The sequence below is a fragment of the Protopterus annectens genome, chromosome 10.part0 (genome assembly GCF_019279795.1).
Source record: "Protopterus annectens isolate FY-2018-M chromosome 10.part0, PAN1.0, whole genome shotgun sequence".
In the NCBI taxonomy this organism is placed as follows: domain Eukaryota; kingdom Metazoa; phylum Chordata; order Ceratodontiformes; family Protopteridae; genus Protopterus; species Protopterus annectens.
The window spans coordinates 1,506,214,540-1,506,235,892 of record NC_056744.1 but is presented as its reverse complement, the minus strand read 5'-3'; the positions used below and the strand labels follow the sequence as shown (position 1 = coordinate 1,506,235,892).

General features: G+C 40.3%; 1 protein-coding gene across 1 annotated transcript in view; it reads right to left on the bottom strand.

Moving 5' to 3' along the window:
- LOC122813698 (zinc-binding protein A33-like) overlaps window positions 1-3,930 on the bottom strand; it is a 628,361-nt gene extending 624,431 nt beyond the window's left edge. Inside the window, exon 1 of the mRNA XM_044086152.1 lies at window positions 3,352-3,930. Coding sequence (XP_043942087.1) covers window positions 3,352-3,768 — 417 coding nt within the window. The 5' untranslated portion in view covers window positions 3,769-3,930. The remainder of the gene's footprint in view (window positions 1-3,351) is intronic.
- Window positions 3,931-21,353: the final 17,423 nt, after the last annotated feature.

Below are 21,353 nucleotides of genomic sequence, written 5' to 3'. Positions count from 1 at the left end.
GTATTCAGACTCACACCCAGAAAACACATCTCTCGTGAGGGTACTAGACTGGACTTTATTTCGGTCACAGAATACCCCAGGCATCTGAAAACTGTCATCACACACTGCAGATGTCGAAGTAGGTCGTGCTTGTCTTGAGCCAGTATCAAACAATCGTCCAGATAGGGATAAATCTGAATTCCCCGTAGTCTGAGAAAAGCTATTACTGGAGCCAGGACTTTCGTGAATACCCTGGGCAGTAGATAAGCCAAAGGGCAATGCAGAGAACTGATAATGCAAATTCCCAGTCCGAAACCTCAGGAATTTCCTGCAACTGGGCCTGATAGGAATGTGAAGATAGGCCTCCTTGAGATCCAAAGTCACCATCCAGTGATCCCTGCCCAGCATAGGCAACAGCTGTTGCAGTGTTAACATCTTGAATTTTGGAATTTCCAGAAAGGTGTTTAGAATGGATAAATCCAGAATGGGCCTCCAAGTATTTCCTTTCTTTGGCACTAAGAAAAGACGGGAATAAAACCCTGTGCCCCTTTCCACCGAAGGAACTTCCTGTATTGCTCCCAACTGGAGCAGAGAAGAAATCTGTGCCTGTGCTTCCAATTTTTGCTGATGAGGCACATCCGGCATACCGTTGAAAGGCGGGAAAGTGTGAAAATAAAATTTGTAGCCTCGAGTTACAATGTCCAACACCCATTTGTCCTGGGTAACCAAATGCCAATTTCCGTTGAAAAGTCCCAGTTTTCCGCCCAGAGGAGCTGCCAGCAAAGCAGAGTTCAGCACACGAAGACACAGGTCATTGGGTCTGCTTCCGAAAGGACTGACCCTTGCCCTCCCCAGCAGAAGGGGTAGAGGAACTCAAAGACCTAGAAGTAACAGGGCCCTGAAAGGAAGCCCTACCTCTACTACGCCTCGACTTGCCTCTAGAACGAAAATCCGAAGAGGGAAAAGACCATCCCTTAGCAGGCCAATTCCTATTGAATTTAGGAGGCTGAACCTGTAAAAATTCCTTCACTGTCTGCATAGATTTAGCTTTTTCCTCCATTTTTTTCAAAACTAATTCCACAGGAGGGCCAAAAAGAACATCAGACTGCAAAGGAGCATCCATAATACGAGCTTTAACATGCTCCGATAAGGACTGATCTTTAAGCCAGGCATGTCTGCGAACAACAGAACTAGTAGCAGTCACCCTGGAAGAAGCTTGTAAAGCATCAAAACCACACTGCAGAGAATGCTTCCCAACCTGGTCTGAAGCATGCACTAAATCCTGAAGCTCCTTACAGTCAATACCTTCAGCTAAAGCATCCACTTTACATTTCAATTGACGTAACAAAAAATTCTGATACTTGAGCATATGAAACTGACAATTCAAAGCCCTCATAGCCAAAGTAGAAGAGGTATACAGTTTTTTACCCGACCTATCCAGGGCCCTAGCATCTTTGTCCAGAGGAACTGGATTCTTAACCACAGAGGCCTTAACGCCCTTGGGGCCTTGAGAAATAGTTTCAGGATCAGCCCTAGGGCTCTTAAACAAGTACTTGTGAGCTTCCGGAACCCTGTAGTATCTATCTGGTTTAACAGGGGCAGGAGGCAGAGAATCCGGGTTAAGGGCAGCCTCAGAAAACACATCCTGAACAACATCCAGTACAGGAGGAATAGCCAAGGGCCTGTGCTGAGGCAAAAACAAAAATTCTCTCAGCCTTTTACGAGAATCAGAATAATCCTGGCCCTCCCATTTGAAATGTTCCCTCATGGAATGCAAAGTTTCAGAGAAAGAAAAATCTTCTGGAGGGGACGCAGAGGGAGAAGCATCCTCAGCCTCCGAATCAGAATAGGGAGGGAAATCCTGAAGGCTTTCCACAGAGGAATCAGACTCAATGGAAGACTGAACCAAACCCTCCAACTCCGTCTCTACCCTGGGCCTCTTCTGAGGGGGAGGCATGGAACCCCTAATTAAAGAAATCAAATCTTCAGCCATCTTCAGCATGTGCTTCCTAGGAGCTGGACCCTGGGGAAAAGCACCCGCAGGGGCAGATTTGGACTTAGAATGGCCTTTGCCTAGAGAAGGAGGAGGCTTAACCACCCTACGAGGGGAGGGAGCCACAGACAACAGAGGTCTCCGGTCTGAAACTCGAAAACCGACAATTCCAGAACGCCGAACGGCACTTGCAAATTCTGCTTCTGCTCAGGACAATGCGGCAAGAAAGACTGAAGTTATGGCGTCGGTCATGCGCATTTATACTGACACCACGTCAGTCTCGGGCACCATGACCGACGCCAGATCTAGCCCTTTGGTATTCGGGCCGATGGAGGGCAGCGGAGTACCCATTAGTCAGGACTGCAGCAATGGGAGACGACGAACATGCATTTTTACTGCTGATACCACCTCATTACATCTGAGATACGAGCAAATGATGGGTCACTCCGTCACATACCTCTTAGCACAAGAAATCTGGACAAAGCCAAAAATAATGGGGGACAAAAGCCCCAAAATAGGGACAACTTTTAAATACTGCTTTTATAAACTTAGAAAGTTGCTAGAATAAAAGGAGTTATGTTAACATGCATTTTTCTGAAGGATATGAAGTCTGAAACTCAAATGCTAGTCATTATTTAGTGACTTCTATACTTACTGCCTGAATACCACTGATTTTATGAGTAACAGACTAAAATATGAGCCACAAATCTGGACAGCTGAAAGGTATGTTCTGTCAACCTGTTCTCACCCAGAACATCTCATTTTTATATATCAACACTTGTTTGAAATTGTAACCACCAACTGATAACACTTCTGTTCTTTCACCAGTCACATCAGGGTATAATTTCTTATGAAAAACAAACTAGCTATTTCAGCAGATAGCTTCCAGAAACAGTAGTCACTAGAATAAATACGTTTCACAAGAAAATCTATAATATGTGCCCAATCAATCTTCAAAATAAGAAAAGAACAGGACTTGGGACAGAGGTCTTAGTTACAGCAGTTTGGGATCTCTGTAGAAAACATGCAGAAAGTACATGGAGGTGAAAGCATTATTCTATACATAAATTATATGCTTAGTATGCAAACGGAAAAATAATGTTTACTTGTTCTAATGTAAAAGTATATGTAATGCAGATAATATAAAATGTTGGTCTCGTATCAGTGGAGAGATATACATAGAAAACAAAATGACTACTGTCATTCACAATCAGCAATCTATGGTCAGTTCCTAACTTTGCTGCCAAGTTTTAAGCTTCTGAGTTAGATAACACAGACGTTTAACATGAAAGTCACAGAGCGGAAGTCACTAAATGCTAGAATTATGTTAAGGAAATATTAATAAAACTTTTGAACTAACACATAAGGGCAATACTTACCTTATACATGCTGACTGCTTCCTGCATAGACAAGAAGTTATGGCCACTATGGTTTGGAACACACTGTATACAAACCAAAGTATCATCATCTTCACAGAGCACCTCCAGACTTTTTTCATGTTCTTTACAGAGCTTGTAACTTTCATGCCCAGGGTCTTGTCTCTCTCCTTTCAGCGTCTGTGTTAGCCCCATTTGAATTGCATTTGCTAGCAAACGGTTCACTGTGTACTTTCTGTCTGGGCACAGCTCTCTGCACTCAGGACAGGAATGTTGTTTTATGTTGTCCCAGACTTTGACAATGCAAGTCTTGCAGAAGTTATGGCCACACTCTAGCATTACTGGAACATTTAACAAATCAAGACACACTGGACAAATGAATTCCTCCATATAATCTTTAGCTTGCTTGCTGGATGTCATTATGAAACAAGTCAGATTCGGGCCTGACTTTCTGTTTCATTTTCCAGGAGCAGAAAAAACTGTTGGGTCCGCCTTTATTTAAAGGCACAGCACTGGTATTAGTATTGTAACAGGATGCATTTTACAGACTGCAAGATGAATGCTAGTAAATGAAGTTTGGCAACAAACCAAGTTGCCCCGGGACATCTTCATGGGGGGGGGGGGTTAGGTTGATATTAGGGGGAGTTAAGTAGTTTGGGGAGATGAAAGAGTTAAGTGGAGGCAGGGATGGTTGGGAGGAAATGAGATAAGAATGGGGAGGGGCTTAAGAGGTTTAGTCTAGGATAGCTGGGTTAAGCAATCACATTTTGGCGTGAACTTGCTAAGGCAAGCAGAATGTCCAAGATGACCTGTAGGTATTGAACTTGGCAGGTAGGCCCGGTTCAGTAATTGTTGCAGAGAGATGTGCTAATTACCTAGGTAGGGTTTGTAATTATGTATGTCTACATCTATATAAAAAAGGTAACTGCTGCAGTTTCAAGTTAAGGGCAGGATTGGGTGTTTTAGTTGAGTACAGGTGTGGGGTGCAGTGTTCCATGTCAGGGGCTTGCTAGTTCTTTAGTCCTTTCAAGTTCAATAAATATTTTACATGTTTTGGTCAAGGTGTGGCCTTCTGGTGCTGGCGCTTGTTCGTGGGAGGGGGTTGTGGGGATTACATGCTGGTTATACCACACAACTATTGCCTTCATAGCTGTTTGAATGCCTGGATTTCTTGCTGATAGGGTGGTCTGAGCGAGTGGTGGGTTGTTAGGACTAAATGTTTGCTAGCAGTGTGTCTGTGCTATTTACCACCTGCTCATTTTCAATGGGGTGGAAGTAAGCAGGTGTTTTACTGCTCTGATGCTGAGCTTTGTCCATGATTCATGGCTCGGAGGTGTGCTGTGGGTTTTGTGGGTTACAGTCGTTGGCTGGGTTTCCATTTGTGATCGTATGCTGCCTTTGGATGGTTGCTATCTCGTCCATGGCGTGTAGCATTTTTTTTTTTTTAATTATATTTGGTGGAGGGTTTGCTCGGCAACGGATCCAGATTCTGGGGTGAGCTGTTTGCGCATTGTGGCTCTGTGGGGCGGTCGCCAGTCGAGCGTTTGTTTCTTTGTTTTTTTATTTTTTTTATTTTTTTATTTCTTTATTTTCTTGCCACGAGGCACTCTCGTGTAATGGTGGCCGGTCAAACCCTTTTCGCAGGCTTGTGGGTTTCTCAGTAACATCTGCCTCTCATCCAACACCAAAATGTGCATATGCAATTGATAATCCCTTCTGTGAACTACTGAGGGCAATTAGTTTTTTGGAAATTCACGCCAACAAATATATAGACAGACAATCTGTCTGAGTGTCGAGGAAATAAATAATGGCAGTGATTTCCTCAGAGATCACAATAATATGCATGTCTTCGCTGGGGTGCACCAAAGTCCCACTTTAAACCTTGCATATGTATATATCAGAAATGTTACATTTGGAAATAACGGAGAAGGTTAAAAGATTCCACATGGTAGGAGCATTGCTCAGTATCCTCTGAGTTACTTTTGCTGCACAGTAAATATGACTTAAATAAATCTTAAATTAATAAAAAAATAATTAAATTAAATAATTATTTATTAATTAAATTAATCTTAAATTAAGTAAATCTGAAAGAGTTTGGCATCAAATCAATTTCAGTGTCGATATCGGAGTTCAAGGTGTGTGTGGGTTTCTAGTTAATGACCTGGCATTTATTCCCAACCCTTCCTACACTCTTTATCTGTACATTTGTAGAAGATGCTACAGCGATCACTTCTGACACAACCACCACTTTAAAAGCGTGTCAGTCTACATGTGATTACTTCTGGGACGTTAAAATTTAGTATCTAATTGTAGTAACAAACTATATGTAAAAACACAAAGCTGTGATGCTAGCGTTTTCCAACAAAGCTACTCAGATTTTTAAAATGCCCCAAATGCTTTATACGTTGCTTTTAATTAAAATAATAACTGGTAAGAAATATACTATCTCATAGTCATTATTTTCCAAAAGTACCGGTGAACTTATATTTTAAAAATGGAATGCACATGGGTATTGAAAAAACTCGCACATTATTATCAATATGCACGTTTGAGAAAGGAGTTTCAAAGACGGACAACCAGAGAGAAAGTGAGATGGAGTATTTCATGTGTAAGGAGTAAATGATTAAGGTGACTATTAAAAGAAACGAACATAAAATTCAGCATATAGATATTAATTTAGTAGTTGCAGCAGCATTAAAGTTGTACAAGGTTTTCAGGTTGGATGGTGGCCAATTTCCTGCAACATGGTAAAAAGGCATGGTCCCAGGACTATGGAATGGAGCAGACATAAACAAGTAGGTGCTTTCATAAGCGGCATGTCAGAATAAAAATCTGAGCTGCTACTGGTGCTACTGTAAGAGTCTTTAAAGCCAAGGGAAAGTATTGACAGAAACCATATACTACCAGAGATAAAGTAAACGTTTATTTTGGTTGCTTCCATGCTCTTGCTGGAAAGGGTAGTAATAAGAATGAGGTCTAGAGTAAACAGTTCCTTCTGTTAGGGTTAGTCTGAATCTGGCAAAGTTAAACTCATTAAACTCATGCCAGGTAGCAGCAGTATTAAGCAAATCTGTAAATGTTGCTACCAAACATCTTGAAAATGTATATGGACAAGCATATAGAACAGTGGGAGTTGTTGCCTCAAAGCTGTATGTGAGTTTGTAAAAAAAAAGTTTTGAATGAACAGATTCTTCGGTTTGCTGGAAGATAGAGGCATGGTAGGGCTTTATTCTGGTATGCAGCATGACCCTTGTTTTTAGGCCGTAGGATTTTATAGAATTGCCTCCGATTTCAACTAAGCCGCAAGTGTTTTTTTTTTTTTTTTATATATATATATATATATATATTCAGTAGGTCCCCCTGCTCATGCATGGTATGGTGAATAAGTTGACTGTTGACAGGGAAATTCTCTGTTGCTCATAATTATATGTTCATTTTCAGAGTGATACCTAACACATTCAGATGTATTACCGAATAGCTGCACTGGTGAGGCTTGACTATGAGAATGCGTAGTAGATTCCTACTGTTGAAAACGGTAGGAAGGAGAACACGCTATACAAATATTTTAGAAATTCTCCTGACCTTAAAATAATTTTGTATGGTGCTGGGATCAAGGTAATTTATCCCTAAGAAAGGGTGGACTTAAGATGATTGGGATACCATTTTAGAGTGTAAAAAAAGCAGAGCGGAGATTGTTTAAAGGACCATTTTTCAAGGCATTAATAGTTGTTTCCTGAAAGATTTTATTTATGAAGGACCAAAGAAATTTGGAAGTTGATGCTGCTAGTCTCGGGTAAGACAGAGTGGGAAGGAAAAAGGAGACTGGAAGACTCTTGTGGGTATCGAGGGGTGGGCACTGTGAGGAGGATAATTGTAATGAATTTATATAAGGTACAAATTGAATTGCTATTGCCTGTGAGGGGTTTCATGGGGCTCAGCTTTCACATGGTGGGTTATAACCGACTATTTACTTAGTTATTTAGTCTAAGGTAGCTCAGTGAGTTCTGTTTGTGTTTGCTTTCACTGTGCCTAGAGGTGATACGCTTCGGTGGTGGTAGATGTACACAAAGCTTATGGAATTGCACAAATTATAATTTCAGTATTTACTTAGTGATTTAGTTATTCAATCATTAATTTGTTGCATTAGTTAGGAGGATTGATCAAAAACCTTATCTGCCTAGTGGAACTAGCAAGCCAACAAAGTATTATTGAAACATAAATTAAAGATGTATATAAATGTATATTTAAAGATGTATATAAATGTATATTTCTCAGATAGTGGATTCATAGTTATATCTGAGGACAACTTGAAATACGATGCAATTCACCTCTATAAAATGCCATTGATAGCTAATTTTAAAAGGTGGTATCTAACTATTGGAGAACAAATTAAAGATGAAATGTTTTAAGTGATGCCAATAGAAAATTCCACAGGTTTAGGGAACAAGACTGTTATTGGCAAAATATGATGTTAAAACCTCAGTGAGGTATAATGTTTTTGGCACAAGCCAATCTACGGGCAAAATGTGGAGTACATACTGACAGTTGATTAACAACTTTAATTAGGAAGCTCATAGGATGGCTAAATATGCTGGTTTTAATTGTGAATAAGATTGGTTAATAAATTGATATGATTCAGTGCTAATTCCCAAGGATATCAGTTTAAAAATGTCTAACACTGAAGGTAGCAGGCTCTTTCAATGGAACTTTTGAGGTACATTAACATTTTAGGAACCCATTTTGTGGTTTTTGAGGGCTTTTACCATGCTGTTGTTCATAGCGTATGCCTGTTGTAGCTCGGCCATAGTGGGGGAGGAGAGGGTTAGGCTGTCTTTGATGTCTTTGAATGTGTGTTATGTATTTTATGATTTATATGTTCCTTTTTTTTTTTTTTTTTGGAACACTGTTGCTATGATTTGGAATAGGTGGGTATGAGGTTTAACCTTCTCTTTACAGGCTAGAGGATTTACTTTTGTCATGAGTACCAGTTGCGGCGCCACACAGTGACTTCACAGATGAGTGAGGAGGTTACACATGGTGAGCTCAAGTGGGCAACAGTTACTGGCTGAAATTTCGGAAGTACAGAAGGCCTCATACAGTGGCCCGGAAAGTGGATCTGAAAGGTGATGCTTTTTGATAGGATGTTCTTGCTACAGGAATGGGGCATAATGAGGGTCTGAGTGTTCATGTTATTAAGGCATGTTAAACCATGGTGTTCAAGTAGTCAGGGATCTGAGCAAGGCATTGATCTGGGGGGGCAAGTAAGGAAAAGGTAGGTGGGAGCTAGGGTAAACTGTTGGGGATGGTTTATGGACAATGTGGGGATTTCATAGGAGGAGCAGTCACTATTCAGGAGCACAGGAACTCATTAGGCTAAAGTTTTATGACTCCTGTAAGCCAGTGGAGTTTAACCCTTGGGTTCAGGAGCTTGGAAACTTGGGGTGATTATAGTTACTCTTTAGTTACAGGTTGTCTATTCGTTCAGGCTGAGCCATGATTTTAGCTTTGAACGAAACTGGCTAAAAGGGTATGTATTCTCTTGGTGTGGATGTTATGGTAGTACAGTGGGGTCACGGTATTCCTACTTTATTTAGTTTCATTAGGATGTGTTTCGGTGATGGTATGGCAAGGTGGGTTAGGACAGGATTCTAAGGAGCTTTACAGATGATGGGCACACCAAATAATATTTGGCTTAATCCTTTCCTTTATGGGAAGTAAAGGGGTTGAACAATTTTGGGTAGAAAGGAGGGGAAACAGCCAGGTCAGGCTGGTTGGCAGAGAAGAGGGATAGGTTTGCCCTGTTCTGTTCCCCCTCTAGTGGCCGGATGTTCATTTCAAGGATCTTGGAAAGGAAAATGAGTAGTTGGTGGAAACTTGCTGAATAGATAAGCAAGCTAAGGTAAGGGTGCTGCTAATTTTGTGGAAGCTAATTCAATAAATGGTGTATGAAGTGAGATGGGACACTGCTTCAGAAGTAAAGTAAGCGAGCAGAGGTATGGATGCTGCTTACTGGGGCAGAGTGAGTAGGTACACTGCCCTAATTAACATTACAAGGATCGGATGCTACTTCATAAGTAAAGTAAGCGAGCAGAGGTATGGATGTTGCTTACTGGGGCAGAGTTAGTAGGTACGCTGCCCTGATTAACATTTCAAGGCTGTTATGCTGTGTTTAGAATCAATTATATTATGGATAGTTATAATTAATGAATTTGTTGAACAAAGCTATGTTATGGAATTTAATAAAGGTCGTCAAATGTCATTTGGTGTGATGTGTTTATTGAAGGGGACCAGGACAAACAAAGTCTGCATAATTGGTGTTATGTTCTCAGTGTTTGCAGTATAAAGACAAAGCAATGTAAGGTCCAGCTTTCTGGAATTTTCAACTCGAAAAATTGTGATTTCCCCACTGAGATTTACAACAAGCACACACGAACACACACACACACACACACACACACACACACACACACACACACACACACACGCGCGCCATCTAAGGTAAAACAGTGGTACATGTCACTTCACAGCAAGAGGTTCCCTGGTTCATTTCTCAGCTGGAGTGCCTTCTGTGCAGAGTCTGAGTGTCTTCCCTGTGTTTGTGTGGGTTTCCTCCAGATGTTACAGTTTCCTCCCATATTATAAACACATACAGCAGGTGGATTGGTTACTCCAAATTGGCCATAGGTGTGAATATTTGGTGTGGAAGAACTACTGTGGCAGGGCTAGCCATCTGGTGGTGTAAACCTTGGCGGTAGAAATTGTCACTGTTTAAGTGACACCCCAACCCCATGTACAAAATGGGAAAAATGTGTTGAAGATGTATGTATATATCTGTGTATCTCTCTCTCTCTCTCTCTCTCTCTATATATATATATATATATATATATATATATATATATATATATATAAATATAAAATCATTTCAGTTATTTTCTGAAAAACAAAAATACACAATTCAGGCTAATTAATGTTCGGATCAGTACTTAAAGTTTCTCAGAAAAAATAACAGTCCATGAAGTTCCTTTTCTTGATACTGCAGCTCAAAATCAGCTGCCTATAATGTCCAAGTAAACCACAGTAAGATTTGTTTAAAAATCTACAGGTAAACTCCTGATACTCCAGGTAAATCCACAGCTTCTTGTACTCTATAGGCAAATCCAAGACTGTCCACAGGTTTGATTTGCAAATCCTTCTGTATTACAGCACGTATCACTAGTTACTCAGTAATATCCATTAACTGAGTTAGAAATGCCAGAGTATACCATTAATTTAATCAAAAAGGTAACTAATTTGTAACAACATTGCAGATGAACATTGAATTTTGAGGATTCTTAAAAAGACAACACTAGCCAATCATCTTAAAATAGTGATAATTACATTATATAAGCAAAATATATACAAACACTTTAGCAGCTTCATTCCACTTATTATATTCCCCCACCCCAAGAGTAAAATCTCATGTTTTGAATTTCTGAAATACAATGAAGCACAACCAGTATCATATAGTCAACATTCTGGACTGATCCTTCAAAAGCATATGGTTATTACATACAACAAATGCAATTATTTACAAAACATTTGGAAATCCATTACTAGCAATAACTTAACTGTCACACTGACTCAGTTACATATCCAGAAGGCTGTGCTATATAAATCTGTTAACCACTCTTTGTTAATCAATGACCACTTAGATGAGAACTGGGAATGGATTGAGGACCAGGGGAAGGAGCAGTCCGAGGCATGTATTAGAATTTTCACAATCACTAAATAAAACAGAGAAAGTTGCAGTCTGTTGCATCAGTTGGACACCATGCAGTCTGTCATTGTCAGGACAGAAACTTGAACTTCCCACTTTGTCTCAGATATTTTTATCAATACAGGTGCAGATTTTCAGTACATTGATCAGGTTACACTTGGCTCGTGTGCTTTGGCTGGTTCTCTGGAGCCCTAATCAAGTTGAGAATCAGAAGCCAATTGGGTATGTTGTCTGTTTCACAGAACGTATAGTACCATTTTTAGTTTGCAGTATGTAGGATCATGGGTAAGTATTTTTCTGCAAGGTAACACCTGTTGTGTTCCACTTATTTTCTCCCCTTTATAAGTGGACAGCTTGGTCTGGTTGAAGGACAAGTAGTGGATGTACAGAATTACATCAGTCATATATATATATTTTTTGTATGAAACTTTGGCTTTTTATTCAATTTTTGACTATATTATATGGAATAACTCTGGGCTTAAGTTTTGATTCTGTCATTGGTATGTCAGTTCATGTTTGTCTTCTAAATGTAAGCTATGAAGGGCTTCTGTTGTCGTCACTGTGTTGAGTAGTACAGTTATATGGATTTGCTTTTCTTGGTATATTTTTGGCAGTTTATTTTGCTCTCTCAGCTTCTCCATTTGATAGTGGATAGTGAGTACTTGATGCAGTGTGGGTGAAACCATAGTAACAAACTGTTGAAACGCAGTGCACATAAGCTGCATACCACTGTCTGGTAATTTAGTAGGTACTAAAGAACCTGAGATCATATTTTTGAATCAGGCTCTTACTTATTGGCTAGTTCTGCTTGGTGGATGAATTACTTTTATTGCACAAGAATACAAGTCCACAATGAGGCAGTATTTGTCTTTAAACCCCATAAGTCCCAGGCATAACATCAAAAACTCATTTCACTGAAGCCCAAATGATCAAGTCCATTTCACTAAAAACTCATTTCACAGAACTACCTTTCAACTGTCCCTGATTTTCAGTAACACTCCTGATTTTGAGTTAAATTTTAGTTCTGTCCCTCTTAATCCCTCCTAAAACTAGTGACTTTTGGAGGAAAAGTGGTGAATTACACTTAATGAATAATGACAACAATTAAGTTTTATAGACTTCTTTTACTTCAGAAAATGTATATTAATTCATATGTTCTGATTCTGTCAATGTCTCAACTCAATAGCACTAATATTTTAAAAGTGTCCCTGATTGTCCCTGATTTTTTTCTTGGCTTGTCCCTGATTCTGTTGAAATTTGTTCCTGATTAGTTGAGAGCTAATAGTGTCATTCCTTATTGTAGGAAATAGTACGGAATTGAGTCTAGCAAAGTATGTGTGACTTGCGATGGTCAGCAGCATGTTGTTTTCCCAGATCTGTAGATGTCTGTGTTTGCTCTCTAGCATTGAGTCACTGGGTGTGGTGTTTTTCCCCTTTTCTCTGCGATTGTGTGATCATGGAGTTAGTATATATAAGTAAAGCCCCCCCCCCCCCCAAAAACATGTTCAATGAAATGGGTTTTCAGTGAAATGGGTTCAAGCATATGAGTGTCAGTGAAATGAATTTTCAGTGTTATGACAAAAGACCCTTCTTTTACCATGGACTGCTTGGTAATGGCATTGTCATAAGTGGCTGTCATCTCTGTGACGGGTTATGCACAATATATAATTGGCACTTGTGATCTCTTGGTTGATTCCACCACAGTAACTTGTTTAGCTCATTCTTTGCATTTGCTGAGACCTTGATGACCTCAGTATATTGACACAGGACTTCTAGTTGCTATGATGAGGGTACTGTGACTCTATTTTGATATAGGTTCATAGGTTCATAGGTAGGTACTAGGCTATCTGCCTGAAGGCATTTATAAGACTAGCCAGAATGTGTTGACTGTCATTGCCCTCTTAGATTAGTTCCCTGTGCCTCTGTCCAGCAGAGTCACTGAAGTGATCCCCGAGGTAAACTTTCTGTTTCCCATCCACTCGTCAAGATTTCTTTTGAAGAGTGTTAGCGAGGAGCTCTGCCTAATGTAGATTGGGATCTTGTTCCAAAGCATGGGAAGTCTCTGGGACAGGAATCTATCCCTCTAGCATGTCCTATGTATTATTGTGGTGAGGTTTAGATCCCTAGAGCATGTGGCTCGCGGGGATAAGGTTTTCTTTAGGTGGAGCATGTCCATCAATACTGGGTTGGACATGGCCTTGTATGTCAGGCAGAGATCACCTCTATCATGCTCTGATAATCATGCTCAGGCTGCGCAGTATTTATTTATGAGATGCTTGGTTTGTGTCCAGTGATTTGTCCATTCATTTCCCATTTGCAGGATAATAGCTTGCAACTCTTGGTCAGTTTGGATAACTTGCTTAAGCTTGTCTAGTCCTTTAGTGGTTACCGATCTTCTCATCATTGTTTTTTGTATGTAGATGGTAACGACTTCTTCAGTATCATAATGTGGAGCTGGAAGCTCTTGAACTCTAATAGTTAACTGGAGAACTGTTACATGTCCATGTGCTTCCAAGGTACTTTTTTTTCTATTTGTCAATAATTCTGTTCAACACTAGTTAGCATTTTAGTTGACATAATGGTTAAGGAATGGTTTAGAGTTTGCATATTCTGCCTGTGTATCTGTGAGATTCCTTTCAGTAATAAAAAGCATAGTGACTGTTTCCATCTCAAACTCACAAAAAAAAAAAAAAAAAAAAAAAAAAAACAAGAATGGACCTGTAGGCTGTAGCACAGAATCTACATGTTGCCTTATAGGGGGGAAAGTTGTATAGACCAACCACCTTGAGCAATCTCCTTATAAAAGGAGATCATGGATCACATACTGTGTGCTGTGGCAGGGCTACTTAGCCACTCGATGGTGTACAAATATGGCTGTAAGTGATGATTGTGTTGACAAATGTGGCCAAATAGGCATGATTATTTGCCAGTGATAATTGGATTGAGGACCCAGCATACTCCATCCTATGCCAGGGGACCCATACGAATGGTGTGAGAGGTGCATGTGCCCTTATTGGCCAGGCTATGCCTACCATAAAAGATTCCTAGCATCTCTGGGTCAATAAGCTACTGCCTGGGTTACCTGGGATAACTCTGTTGAGTGAAAGCTAAACTTAAAAGCAATCAACCTGCTAAACATTAACTAAGTATAGTAATAGGTAGGTTGTCTGACAGAATGCAGCTTGGAAGTGGATGGCATGATGGTAAGGAGGAGGTTGAACATTATGCTTATCCAGGAGACAAGATGGAAAGGCAGTGCAGCAGAGCCACTTGGCTTCACATACAGAGTACACTACTCACAAGAAGGACATGCTAGAAATGGGGTAGGAATTGTGGTGAGAGACAGAGCTTCAGAAGGCTGTGAGGGAAGTCATCAGAATTAGTGACAGATGCATGACAATCAGACTCCAGCCTAATGGTAGGGCAGTATTCATAATCTCAGCCTGTGCCTCATAACACCACTGTGACAGTGAGGAAAACAGTGCAGTCAGGCAGCAGTTTCAGGATCTACTAGATAAAGCAAGACAACATGAATTGGCATTCATTATGGGTGATTTGAACATATTAGGACAGACAGAACAGGCTATGAGTATGAGGACTGCATGGGTCCACATGGATAGAACAGAAATAAAAAAAAAGGAGAGTCCATTCTAGACTTCTGTCTGACAAATAGCTTGATATTTCAGAAAGAGAGACCTTCACAAGGTCAGATACAAGAGTGGGCAATGTACAACTCAGGTAGACTTCCTTCCAGTAAGGAAATGGCACTGGGGTAGAAGTGGGCAATGTACAACTCAGGTAGACTTCCTTCCAGTAAGGAAATGGCACTGGGGTAGAATCAGTGATTGCAAAGCCATCCCGAGTTAAACATTCAGCTCACAGCATAAACCACTGGTTGCCACAATCAGTTGCAAGCAGTAGTCAGATAAAGCTTCAAGGTCAACAGAGACCAGGCTGAAGACCTGGAAGTTGAATAGAGAGAAAGTGTCACAATTCAAGGAATTAGTCAGGGGTCTAGCAACCCAAGAATAGGAGGAAATAGGTGGGGCTCAAGAAGAATGGCAGCTCCTCAAAACGCAGCATGTGTGAGGAGTACAGAACCGATATGCGGCTGAGCCAGGTATGGAAACAAGGTACATAAGAAAGCTGGTGGTGGAATGTAGAAGTCCAGGAAGTCATCAAAAAAAAGAAGGTGTGAAGGAAAAAGTGGGAGATAGAAAAGGTGAAACAAGTTAGGAAGGAATACTGGTTAGCTAACAAGGAGCTAAAAAGTGGAGTTGCTATAGCAAAGAACAAGACATCAGAGGCACTCTACCAGCTTCTAGAAAGTAAGTCAGTAGATGGCACAAAGAAACTATATTATATTGCAAGGCAAAGACATAAAGATAAAGAAGACAGTCAGACATCTTTCATAAGGGATTCAAGAAAAGACTTGCTCACCAATCCGCAGGACATCAAAGTCAGATGGAAGTAGTACTTCCACAGCTTCTGAATAAAGAAATCCTACAGAAGCCTACTGCTCTAGACAGAGCCTACAATGAAAGAAGAGGAGCCCTCCATAGAAAAAATAAGAACCAGAAGAACCCTGGACCAGATAGTCAATACACCAACCAGGGTTGCATCCATACTGGCTCTGGTCCTTACTAGTATGGGAGACTGCTGCACACGCCCTACTGTAATGCCTTCCCTGCTAAAGTCAGACAACAAAATGGTCTCTTCTGAAGTAAAAATGTCTCCTTTGAAGTAAAAATAAAACCTGGACCCCAGCTAAACCTGGAATATTCAGGAACTATTCTAAGGCTAACCTCCTGGTATTAAATGAGAAATCTGGCAACATTTCAAGCTCCCATAAAACTTGAGAACACTTTTGCCCATGCAGAACTGTTCAGAGAAACCCTTTACAAATGTGATAATAGCTTCATAGAGGCAGCTGTACCCACCATGAAGAACTACAGAACTAACTCAAAAAACAAGCCACCTGGTGGAATCACAAAATCAATAAGCTGTATAACAGGAGGAAGAAAATCATGGCAAAATTTAAGAGGTGCAGCATCTAGCAGGATAAAACCGCTCTCATCAAACTGAACAAACAACTCAGAGGACAAATACAGTCTACCAAAAGTCAAATTTGATGTAAGTTTGGCCTCCCAAACCAAGGACATCCACAAAGATTTTTTTAGCTATATCTGCAACCTCAAAGGTAATACACAGTTGTGTTTGGAGCTCATTGTAAATGGTCCCATCTATACTGTGCTAGAAGATATAGCAAATCCCTTGACTGATAAATTCAGCTCCAGCTTTACTCCTCACTCACTCTCAACCTTCCCTCAGGAAATATCAAATATAACTCCCCCTAGTATCATTAGGGAACAGGTCCTTAATGCTCTCTCTAAGACCAAGAACACTGCATCAATGGGCCCAGAAAATATCCCAGGATGCCTTCTAAATAGCATGAAACATGACCAATCAGGCCCTCTGGAATTACTGTTTAAATGTAGCCTCCAAACAGGCTTCATGCCTCATGAATGGAGAAAGGCAACAGTCATTTCTCTGCACAAAGGTGGGTTAGTTACAGACCCTGGAAACTGCAGACCCATAAGTCTCACTAGTCTTATATAAGCCATGGAAAGAATTATCATGGAGATGATCAATAGACATATAGTAAACTTCCAGACACTGGACCCAACCCATTTTTGTTTCGTCAAGGGCAGATCATGCATACTCAACCTGGTGGACTTCTTTGAGAAGGTCACCAAAGCAATGTGTGAGAGCAAAATCCTTCACACTGCCTACTTTGACCTGGCCAAGGCATTTGACATAATACCTCACTCAGGCATTTTTGGCAAACTGAAGAAGTAAGGTACAAATCCGTACATCACCTGGTAGATAGCTAACTGGCTCACAGACAGGACCCAGGAAGTTAGACCTGGGAGTCCATCTCTACAAAGAGGCCAGTCATAAATGGTGTCCTGGGATCTGTCCTTGGACCGCTCCTTTTTGACATTTATTTCTCAGAAGTCAAGGTCAATGTCAGTCATCTTTGGCTGACTAAATTTGCAGATGATTGCAAATTAAGAGATGTGATTGAATCTCACACTGACACAAATGTTCTCCAGGGGAGCTGACACAGACAAACAACTGGTGTCAGAGCCATGGACTAAAACTAAATGCCAAGAAATGCATAATAGTATCCTTTGGGAAGTCACCCATCCCTGGTAACAATCATATTGACAACACACCCCTTAGAGTTGACCCACTAGTCAGGGACTTAGGGACAACATAGATAATAATCTAGCCTTTGATCATCACATGTCTACAGTGGTGAGGAAATCATTCTATGTTGCACACCTTATAAACAAAGGTATGGCATCTAAGTCCAAGGAAGTCATTGTTCCACTGTATTCAGCATTCATCAGACCTATCATTGAGTACGGTGTCCCCTTTGGTATGTACTTAACCAGGCATATCCAACAATTGGAATGTCCGCAGAGGTTCCTCAATAAAAGAATACAGGGCATAAGTAATATGTCCTATGCAGACTGCCTCAAGGCCCTATCCCTGTATTCTGTTTCCTACAGGCTTTTGAGGGGTGATCTATGCCTGGCATGCACATTATTGTCAGACCCCACTCTGATGGACTTCCTGTATATCCATAAAACAAACAGCACCAGAGTGACCTGTTCTAAAGATTTAAACTTTGCCTGTGATATAAATAGTAAATACACCTTAGAAGACAAGTGACTGCTGCAGTAACAGGTTAAAGCCTCTCCACAGCAATAAATCAAATAGAATCCATAAAAAGAAGTGTGAGCTGTGGGTGAGGCAATGGTGATATTGATTTGATAGTCCACTTTTTAGAATTGATACTCGAGAATAACCTATTTATGTTAAAAGATTTGATATACAGACAACTAGATGGCGTAGCTATGGGCACACCTTGTGCCAATAGCTACGCCAATATGTTCCTGGCATACTGGGAAGAACATGTGTTGTTTAAGGAGTCTTTGTTTAAGGAACATGTGATTTTCTATAGATGTTTTGTAGATGATCTCTTCCTTCTTTGGAATGGAACAGATCTACAATTGGAAACAATGTTTCTGACTATGAATACACTCACCCCTTGTCTTAAATTTACGATTGAGTACTCCAACCAAAGAATATCATATTTAGATTTGTATATAGAGAAGCTCCCTAATGGCATGATTAATACGGGGGTACACCGTAAATCATGTTACAGCAACTCATTACTCATGAGAACCAGCATGCACCCACCATTTGTTTTCAGAAATATAATGAAAGGTCAGGCTATCAGAGCCTCTAGAATGAATCCTATGGAAGAAGGTCTCACTGCCGAGCTCAATGATTTGAGCGATAGATTAATGCATAGGGGTTATGGTGATGGAGAGATTAACCAGTATTTATCTGAAGCATGTCAACTTCGTACGACTAAAGCCTCACCATATTTTGGACCTAGATGTCCCCAGCAAGAGATAAGTGGATATAGATGTAACTCAGGTGTAAAATTTACGACTTATTTTTCATCGGATTATTGGAAGGCATTGGGATGTCCTACAAGTGGATAAGGAAATAAGAGAGATAGTGGGGGATGAACCCCATTTCACTTATAGGAATAGGAATAATTTAAAAAGATTACTTTGTTATCCCAAGTTTGATAAAACGGACAGACGTATTGGACATACTAGACCTTGTAAGCGCTGCAATTTTTGCTGTTATATAGATGAAAGCAACAGCTTTTTACATCCAGATACTCATGTAGTTTACAATACAAATACTGAGGCTAATTGTATGACACCACATGTGGTTTATTTGGTGACTTGCAGCTCATGTAACTCATTATATGTTGGGAAAACTGACCGTCCTTTATGTGATAGAATAAGAGAACACATATACCATATTAGGAAAGGTACACAAAGTAATGCCTTGGCAAAACATTTTTCTTTACTTGGAGAAGGACACACTTTTTTATTTAAGGTCTTAGAGGTTATTATACCAAATAAGAGGGGAGGTGATGTTATGAACTTTACTGAGAGTAGAGAGTGTGAATGGATAATTTCATTGAGAGCTGATTGTGGGTCAGGTCTCAATGAACGAGCCTCCATTAAACCTAGGTTGAGGCAACGGAGAAATGAAAGTGATTTTTAACAACATTTTTTGACACACTTTTTATATGCTTTTTATACTTTTATGTTCCTTGTACTTGTATTTATGTGCATGTTATTCTAATTATGCCTTAGAATTCATTCTTGCACTAGAATATATATATATATATTTTTTTAAAACATTTTTTATACACTTTTTATTCTTATGTCAATACTGCTTTAAGAGTTGATTACATTTATTATTGGATAATCTGATTGATTAATTAGAGTTGTATTTATACCCTGAATATCAGTATAGTTTTATAGATCTGATGAAGCTCTTGTAGTGAAAGCGCTTATCTGTTTTATGGAATAAATTTATTTTTATATGGTCTAATCTTTCGTTATTTGCCTGTATTGAAAAGCAGCATTGAGAAGCACCATTGCCTCACCCACAGCTCACTTACTTCTTTTTATGTGATATAAATAGGACTTGCTGGAGAGATAGGTATGTATCCCAAAGACTACCATGTCTATGGAACAGGCTCCCCATCCATGTGAAGCAGAGTTTCTGCCTAATTCAATTCAAGTGCAACTTGGACAATTGGGTGGGAAAATGGAAATTCATCCCTGGTTTGACACCTGTGTCTCTAATGGACACAGGTAACCTGTAAATGGTTCGTCTCCAAGGCCCATGCTTGCACTTATCAAGGGTATCAGAACTTGTCAGAGATTTGGGATGCATGGCCAGGCTTAAAAAGGCTCCTGTGGTCGTTAGACTAGTAAACACCTACGAACCTATGAACAGCAATAAAGAAAATGAAGTCAAAGAAAGCAGCAGGCTTAGGTGAGGTCATAGCAAATATGATAAAGATGCTGGGTGCAGTGGGGAGAAATGTCTCATACTAGTGTAGAGAGAAAGGCGTATCCTTGATGACTGGGGGATAAGCATAATAGTGCCAGCGTTCAAGAAGAAAATGGACATTCACAACTGTGGGCAGTACAGAGGCATCAGACTCCTGTCACATTGCATGAAAGTTCTGGAGAGGGTGATGACAAATGAATACTAGGAGTGGTAGAAAGTAACATGGGAGATGAGCAGTTTGGATTCAGATCAGGATGCAGCACAGATTATTCAATTTTTGCAGTGAGACTGATACTTGAGAAGAATCTAGAGATGAAGAAAGAGTCTAACTGAGCATTCATAGACTTGGAGAAAACATATGGCAAAATCCGAAGAAAGTTAATTTGGCATCCCTGTGGTGGTGGTTCAAAGTTCAACATCTATTGATAGAAATAGTGCAGGTTGTGTACAAGGACCTAATGGCCCAAGTACAAACAGTGTTCAGTCTCAGAGACGGGTTCTCAGTGGGAGTAGATGTGCACCAGGCTTCCGCTCTGAGCTCACTGCTGTTCATACTGGTGATGGACTACATTAGCAAATAGGTTGCAGGGGACAGATCAGCAAATCTACTGAATGTAGGCATTTTGACCTTGCAGGCAGAATCTGAGCAATAATTTCAGCAAAGGATAGGGGAATGGAATACAAAACAAAAGGTACATGGGATGAAATGGCATAGAGATAAGACATTTGAAGTGACAGCAAATGGTGGAGTTTAGAAGAAGCTGATAATTGGAGAATTGAGGGAGAAGGGAAAATAGTGGACTAGGTTAACAGCTACAAATATCTGGGAGAAGTGGTGGAGGAGAAACAAAGTCTGAATGAGGAGGTCAAAGCTAGAATCAGAGGGGCTACAGCCAAATGGCACAGTGTTAGGTGTAGTATATGATAGAAGAATCTCAAAGAAGCTGAAAAGTAAGTTATACAAAACAATGGTACAACCAGTGCTACTGTATGGTATAGAAACCTGGGCAGTAAAGGCGGAGCATCTGAGGAAGCCAGAGGTGATGGAGATGAAGTGCCTGAGATGGGTGGTAGGATGCACACTGTGGGACAGATAGGGAAAAGAGTAAATAAGAGCAGAAGCCAAAGTATCTCCAATTACAGAAAATGTGAAAGAGAACAGATTACAATGGTTCAGGCTCATGTGCAGAAAAGCAAAAGACAATCTGGTGAAGAAGATTTGGGGCAGACAGGAAGTGGCAAGAGGAAGCAAGATCATCCAGCAGAGAGATGGATGGATTGTGTG